This window comes from Poromitra crassiceps (assembly GCF_964638095.1).
Source record: "Poromitra crassiceps genome assembly, chromosome: 16".
NCBI classification, from domain to species: Eukaryota; Metazoa; Chordata; class Actinopteri; order Beryciformes; family Melamphaidae; genus Poromitra; species Poromitra crassiceps.
This window is the reverse complement of record NC_139645.1, coordinates 26,618,783-26,626,133: the sequence shown is the minus strand read 5'-3', so window position 1 is coordinate 26,626,133 and position 7,351 is coordinate 26,618,783. Positions and strand designations below refer to the sequence as shown.

Genomic DNA, 7,351 nt, shown 5'->3' with positions numbered 1-7,351 from the left:
CCACCCCTGTCATTAATTAAGTTCTCTACTTGTATTTACTTAAAATATGACAATGATGATACCTCATTAGTTTTCTGCCCAAGATTTTATAACTACGTCAAAGGCTATGTTCTCATACTCTGGTACATTGAACCCAACTAAGAGAGAGATTTGCCTTCCCAGGGGCTTGAAGATCTCTCATTCTAGTGGAATGGCTTCCTCACACCCTGTGTCGGTCCTCGTGGATCTCAGTTCCTGCTGCGTCGTCGACTTGAGTTTTAAGACGCGGAGGCCGTGGCCTCTCCGTCGCTCGTCTTGCGAGCGCAGCAGCGCAGGGCGCCAGCAGGCAGCGAGCTCCACAGTGCCTTCCTGAACATGGAGCTGGAGAAGCAGTAGATGATCGGGTCCAGGGCCGAGTTCAGGAAGTTCAGGCCGATCGACACGATGGTGAGCTGGGAGAGGGTATAGAACGAGGCGCAGTCCCACGGCCGGAACGATCGGATGACCCACGCGCCGATGGTCGTCAGCGTCCCGGGCAGGAAACAAACGACAAACACCGCGACGATCACGGCGCACACCCGCATCGCCCTGCGCACCTTCTGGGCCTTGTCCATCTGCCGCCGCCGCAGGATGTGGCCGATCCGGCCGAAGCAGTAGAGCAGCATGGCCAGCGGGAGGAGAAACTCCAGCACCCACATGATCTGGTGCATCCCCACCAGGATGGTGATGCCGTGCGACGCCTCTTTGTAGGAGATGGAGAAGAAGCACTGGGTGTTGTTGTGACCGCTGCCCTTGATGTAGTTGTAGGCCAGCATGGGAGCCCGAGGACCAATCACCAGCAGCCAGAGGAAAGCCGCCACCAACCCAGCCTGCATATTGGTCATGCGGTTGAACCTGTGATGGGGGTGGACCACCTGGACAAAGAGAATGAAAACGAGTTTAGAAACGGTTTATAATACAGTAGTTCTGATACCCGTCAGAGCATGCAATCACTGTCTGTGTGTGTGTGTGTGTGTGTGTGTGTGTGCGCCACCTGATGGATGCTGTGGGTAGTGCTATCATTAATTGTTGATGCCCGTTGGAGCATGCAATCACTGTCTGTGTGTGTGTGTGTGCCACCTGATGGATGCTGTGGGTAGTGCTATCATTAATTGCTGATAGCCGTTGGAGCATACAATTACTGTCTGTGTTTGTCTGTGTGTGTGTTTGTGTATGTCACCTACTGGTTGGTGTGGGTAGTGCTATGTCTGTGCATGTGGATGTCACTTGCTGGATGCTGTGGGTAATGCCATTAGTGTGTGTGTGTGTGTGTGTGTGTGTGTGTGTGTGTGCGTGTGTGCGTGTGTGCGCATGTGTGTGTGTGCTGGCTGCTGTAGGTAGTGCTATGACCGATTGAACGTATTTGGCCATTTGATCAGCCATAATGAGTTAATTAATATGAGTGGCTGAGCAAATGGAGGGCCTGCCAAGGAGCTCCGCCTGTGAGCATAGAACTAGAGTCACAATACGTAACATATATCTTAGGAAAGAGAGTGAAGACAAACTGCCTGCCATGCCTCTTGATTAATAATAAAATAAATAAATAAATAATACTAATAATAATACACCCTGACTATAAGATATTGGACTTAGAATACTGTAAATTGGGGAGTTGGGTAAGCTTGGCTCAAATTAACTTAGTAGAATGAATCGTCACCTTAAAGTAGCGGTAGATGGCCACCACAGTCATGAGGCCGATGCTGGCCGAGCGGCTGGTGAACATCAGGAAGAGGTTGATGCGGCACAGTCCGTCTCCAAACATCCAGTAGCGCCTGCTAAAGTCATCGATCCTCAGCGGCAGCGTCACCAGACACAGGAAGTCTGCGATCACCAGGTTGAAGAGGAACAAGTTGTTGGGATTCCATTTCTTCAGTCGGAAGCAGAAGATCCACAGGGCAACAGCGTTTCCCAGCAGCCCCAGCACCACGTCAATGGTGAGGATCAGCACAATGCTGAGGACCAAGCTTTCCGTATAAATACCGGTCGCTCGGCAGCCACCGCCTTGGGTCTGCGTGGTGGAGTTTGCCATCATGGTGGTGAAGTTGCTGTTCAGCTCTGGCAGCATTTTTGCAAAGTAATGCAGTTTGCTTTAGCACTCACTTTGTTGATTAGATTAAAATGCTGTGTTGGTCAGTTGGTTCTGTCTAGCCAGTATGACTTGCTGGCTGAGAAGCCAAGCGCACTCAGTTGGGTGGTGATTTTTCTGGCGAAACCACCAACCTTTTAAAATCCTGTGTGAGGAACTGAGGAAAGTTTAGAAATGGAACTTGACTCCTGCCTTCCTCTTTTTACCTTCCTGTTTTCGGGAGGTTGAAACGTGTTAAACCTGTGAAACAGATCTTTGTTCTTTGTACAGTATCACTTCCACAGGTCAGAGAAAAGCCTATTGTATTTGAGTGAGAGAGTGACAAACAAGGCGTTCATGTGAAAAACACACAAACAAAAACAAAATGCATTGAAACTTAAGACATTTTATGGGGGAAAAAATATGAAAGGAGAATTCCGGTTTTTTACACCCCGGATCGTACAGTATCACTTCCACAGGTCAGAGAAAAGCCTATTGTATTTGAGTGACAGAGTGACAAACAAGGCGTTCACGTGAAAAACACACAAACAAAAACAAAATGCATTGAAACTTAAGACATTTTATGGGGGAAAAAATATGAAAGGAGAATTCCGGTTTTTTACACCCCGGATCTTATTTCCAGTTTAAAAAAAAACGATGTTTTACTCACCCAAATAACTTTGGTTTCATTCTGAGCCCCCTAGAAGATATCCAGATCCGAGTAGAACTTGAACTGGCCAAAACGGGCATAAAGGGGGCATACGTGTAGTACACATTTTAAATAACATATTTTTCGTCACGCCGCACATCGAAAAAATATTTTCTTTATACCCGCATCACTATATATATATAAAATGCAGGTATAAAGAAACAGTAAACCAAGTTTTGGTCCGAGTGAAATGTTCTATGGTCTCTCCCGATTCTAAATATAGCTGAACCGTTTGGTTTGACGAAGTAAAACTATTTTTATAAGCATTTTATGGAATGTCTGTGGTGAAAATAAATGGCGGAAGAATATTTCTGGTACAGTGCTGAAGCAGGAAGTGACGTTCACTTTGCCTCTCTATTGGCCAAGTACAATCGGAGGGGGGGGGTCAGGAGGGGGAAAATAGATGCTCCATGAGAATTGGGTCGTTCCCCATGTTCCTCTAAGTTAACAACCCGTCCCCCGAGCCCACCACCACTTTAAAGGACACCCTGCATATATTTTTCTCCTCTCTCTCCCTGTCTCTCTCAATCTCTCTCTCCCTCTCTCTCTCTGTCTCTCTCAATCTCTCTCTCCCTCTCTCTCTCTCTCTCTCTGTCTCTCTCTCTCTCTCTCTCTCTCCCTCTCTCTCTCCCTCTCTCTCTCTCCCTCTCTCTCTCTCTCTGTCTCTCTCCATCTCTCTCTCCCTCTCCCTCTCCCTCTCCCTCTCCCTCTCCCTCTCTCTCTCTCCCTCTCTCTCTCTGTCTCTCTCCATCTCTCTCTCTCTCTCCTTCCCTCTCTCTCTCTCTCTCTCTCTCTCTCTCTCTCTCTCTCTCTCTCTTCCTTCCCAGTCTTCTAAATGCCTCTATGATGCCCCCCCTCCCCCCATCATAAAAACTCTTCCTTGTTTCATCATATTCCAGCGTCTCTCTCTGTGTTTTCATTTGTCACTGAGTTTCACCGCCTCGCGTCGCGTGTGATCGAGTGTTTCTCTCAATCTACGACTTACGTAGCATGAAGCTAGCTCGTGCCCCGCCCCCTTCTTCTTCTTCTTCTTCTGTCCTTTCTCCTGGAGGCGGTGTGCATTTATCTCCCCGCTCAGTCTCCCGGGTACAGCCCAGTGGAAAAACTTAGTGGCTGCACCCTCTCAGCCAAACTAATTATGGACTTTGATTATTTGCGTTTTTGTTGTAGTGAGTGTGCTGCCTGCCGTGGCCAGCGGGGGCCGGCCGGCACACGGGCCGGCTCCATTGATTGCCTCAGTTTCGGGGGCCTAATTGAGCCAAATGGGAATGTCTGTTGCCAGAGTTCACTCTCCTCCACTGTTTACATGCCGATGCACCAGAGAGACGCTCATTACTGCCTCACTGAAAACTCCTCGAGACGCGCCTACACACACAGGCGCACACACACACACACACACACACACACACGCACACACACACACGCATGCACAAGCGTGCACGTGCACACACACACACACACACACACGCGCATGCACACACGCGCATGCACGAGCGTGCACGTGCACACACACACACAGAGACACACACACACACGAGCGTCACACACACGTGTGCAAACACACACATGCACGCACACACATGCGCACACATGCACGAGCATGCATGTGCACTCACACACACACACATGCACATACACACACGTGCACACACACACGCATGCACGTGCACACACATTTCATAGTGGTGTTGATAAAGGGGTGAAGTTCTCAGTGGTCTGTGCATACAGCTGGGTGTACAGATGCTACTGGGAGTTGATGCTGGTTTCTGATGGTGCCGGGGTCACCGAGCATCTCTGCTCCTCTCCAGTCTCTGCTTCTCTATCCACATCACAGTCTGTGTCTCTCTACAGTCTGTGTCTCTACACATCACAGTCTCTCTTTTGTCTCTCCACATCACAGTGGGAGTATTTTCTCCCGTGTCCGACCCTCTCTTCTAATTGCCTACAAGCGAGCATGGTGCTCGTGGTCCGATTGAATCATTAAAATGTACTTTCACAGACATGCTAATTGTGGTCAAGCTATCTGACATACAGTAACACACAGAGCTTTGCTTTAGCACTGGGTAACATGCAACACGCTGTTGTGTCCTTTACTTTATTATGAAAGGGAGGTTTGTGAGATACATGAGATGATGTATTTCACTATATATTGTAACGGCACAGGCGAGGCTGGTATCGAACACGGGTCTGTCATTCCAAAGCGCGACGCCGACACGTTAACCATCAGACCAAAGGGACTTTACTCATCATCAGTATTTGCGGCACAGGGAGGGCTTAAAGTGGGATTTGGCAGGTGATTTTGAATTGAAAATGCATTTCACTTCCTACCCTCCAAACAATGCACTTGCACTTTGCTTTTAGATAGATTGAATTCAAATAGCCTGTGGTAAAGCTGGCAGGCTGGGGGTACATTACCCAAATATGTGTTTTCATCACGTTAGTATTGTTTGTCACACTAGCGTTAGCTCAAATGCTAACGTTAAAGCGCCATGTATTGTCAAATAAAAACACTGATTTGGGTAGTCTAACCTAGTTTGTTAAGTGTATTATTCAAGTTTCTAGTCAAGTAGGTTCCAGTTTGTATTCCGTTTTTTTTCCCCTTTTTTTTTGCCACTCGCAGCAGTACATGGCTGGCAACTAGTGGTGTTTTGCACTATAGAATGACCCAGAACAAAGTGGTATTACTGTGCAGACCCTTTTTGCTGTCAAATTTGTCAATTATGGAAAACATGTCCTACCAATGTCTAACCCATTGGCTTTCATGTTATTTACTAGGGCTGGGTATTGGTTCAAATTTCAAGAATCGATTCGATTCCGATTCACAAGGTTTCCGAATCGATTAATCCCGATTTGATTAGATTCCGATTCGATTAATTTCAATATCGATTTGGTTAGTGATACTAAAACATGTTTTTTGAGCTGTAACCTGAATTACATGACTGTCCAGTTATCTAACACAGGGGTTCCCAACCTTTTTTGTGCCAAGGACTGGTAGATACATGGGGATAAAAAGTTGCGGACCGGTTGTCAATTTTAATGGTTTTAGTTACACATATATTTACTCACCAGGGGCCTGTACTACAAAGCAAGATTAGTGGTTTAGCGAGGTAACTTCAGGTTTAAACCTGGTTTGGCCGTACTACAAAGCAAGTTAACTTCTTACCGACATATATTTCCATAGCAACTTATGCTTCACACTTAACCTGGTCCGCAGCAGGTTAAGTTGCAAGGATAAGATTAGACCTTAAATACACCGCCCACGAACCAATCAAATCAGCAGTTTGGAAAAATGGCCAACCCCTTTCTGGACGAGGAAGGAGCACGAATTGTAATGTTGAATTAACCAAGGACTAAAGCCTTGCACTTGTTGCAGGCTACATTTTAATTAAGCCCTACTTACCACTTTGGAATATGTTTTTATATATTCATTTTTGTGCTCTCAAGTAGCCTAGATACGTTGTTTGACCCCGCTGATCGATTGCAGCTGAATAGTGAGTGGAGACATATCACTAAACCGGCATAAAAAGGTTACATAAACGTCTCCAAAGCGCACGGTGCCGTGTGCGCAACGGAGCTGAGACTGACGTTGGGTTGGAATTGAAATGGTCATACAGCCTACTACATCTAAGCAATTTAATATGGGATCGCCTGCACACAGGCGATCCCATATTAAGATGATTCATATCTAGGCTACTCCTGCATTTTGCAGCTGCAACTCTGTTGCTTTTGGCCTGTATGATTCGATTGAACTTCATATTTCCAGCATCATTATATGAAATATGGAGATATGCGACTCTGCTGACAATATGTGACCACAAAATAGACTATTTTTTATAAATGAAATCTATGCCCGCACGTACCGTGTCGATTCAGTTCAGAAGCATTTATTTTTATTTTATTATCATTCTTTTTTTTATTGATTAGCCTATAGGAATTATTCAATCAGTGCGACTAAACACATTGATTTTATTTTATTTTATTTTATTTGACGGTTACAAATTGAAATACAATATACTGAACAAAGTACAGACACGGATCATTATTCATTGAGCCTAAATGGTCTACAGCTACATACGGATTTTGGACTGAGATAGATTACACATTGCTTCCACAAAAGACTGTAGATAGAGAGCTGTAGATAGCCTACGAAACCGCTCTTCAAATAAATTACTGGTGTGGATAAAAGTGGTCACTTTAGACAGTCATTCGGGAACAGAATAATATCCAACGCAGATTTGTATTTGCGGTTTCATTCAATGAGGAAATAGGCGTGTCTGGCGCTGTCGGAGTTGGAGCAGTCCATATTGCACTCTGATTGGCAGTTGTGAAAAACCACGCCTCTTTTGCGGGCACGAGCTCCAGTGCACGGGCATTTTCATGTGCACGCGCTGTCAGCTTGATTAGAAAAACCTGGTTCGAGTTAACGAGTGCCAATCGACGTTCGTAGTACAAGTTAACTACTATCGAGCTGATCTGGTTTAGACAAACCAGATCAAGGGACAGATCCTGGATCTTCTAATACAACATTCGTAGTACAGGCCTCAGGTGGTGACAAAGGG

The 7,351-nt window shown here is 46.0% G+C and overlaps 1 protein-coding gene across 1 annotated transcript; it reads right to left on the bottom strand.

Annotated features, from left to right (window-relative positions):
• Positions 1 to 257: 257 nt before the first annotated feature.
• On the bottom strand, positions 258 to 2,083 carry LOC310791547 (hydroxycarboxylic acid receptor 2-like; the record flags this gene model as incomplete). The annotated part of the gene is made up of 2 exons (XM_083653219.1): positions 258 to 893; positions 1,676 to 2,083. The coding sequence occupies 2 exons, from the start codon at positions 2,081 to 2,083 to the stop codon at positions 258 to 260; spliced, it is 1,044 nt and encodes a 347-aa protein (XP_083509345.1).
• Positions 2,084 to 7,351: the final 5,268 nt, after the last annotated feature.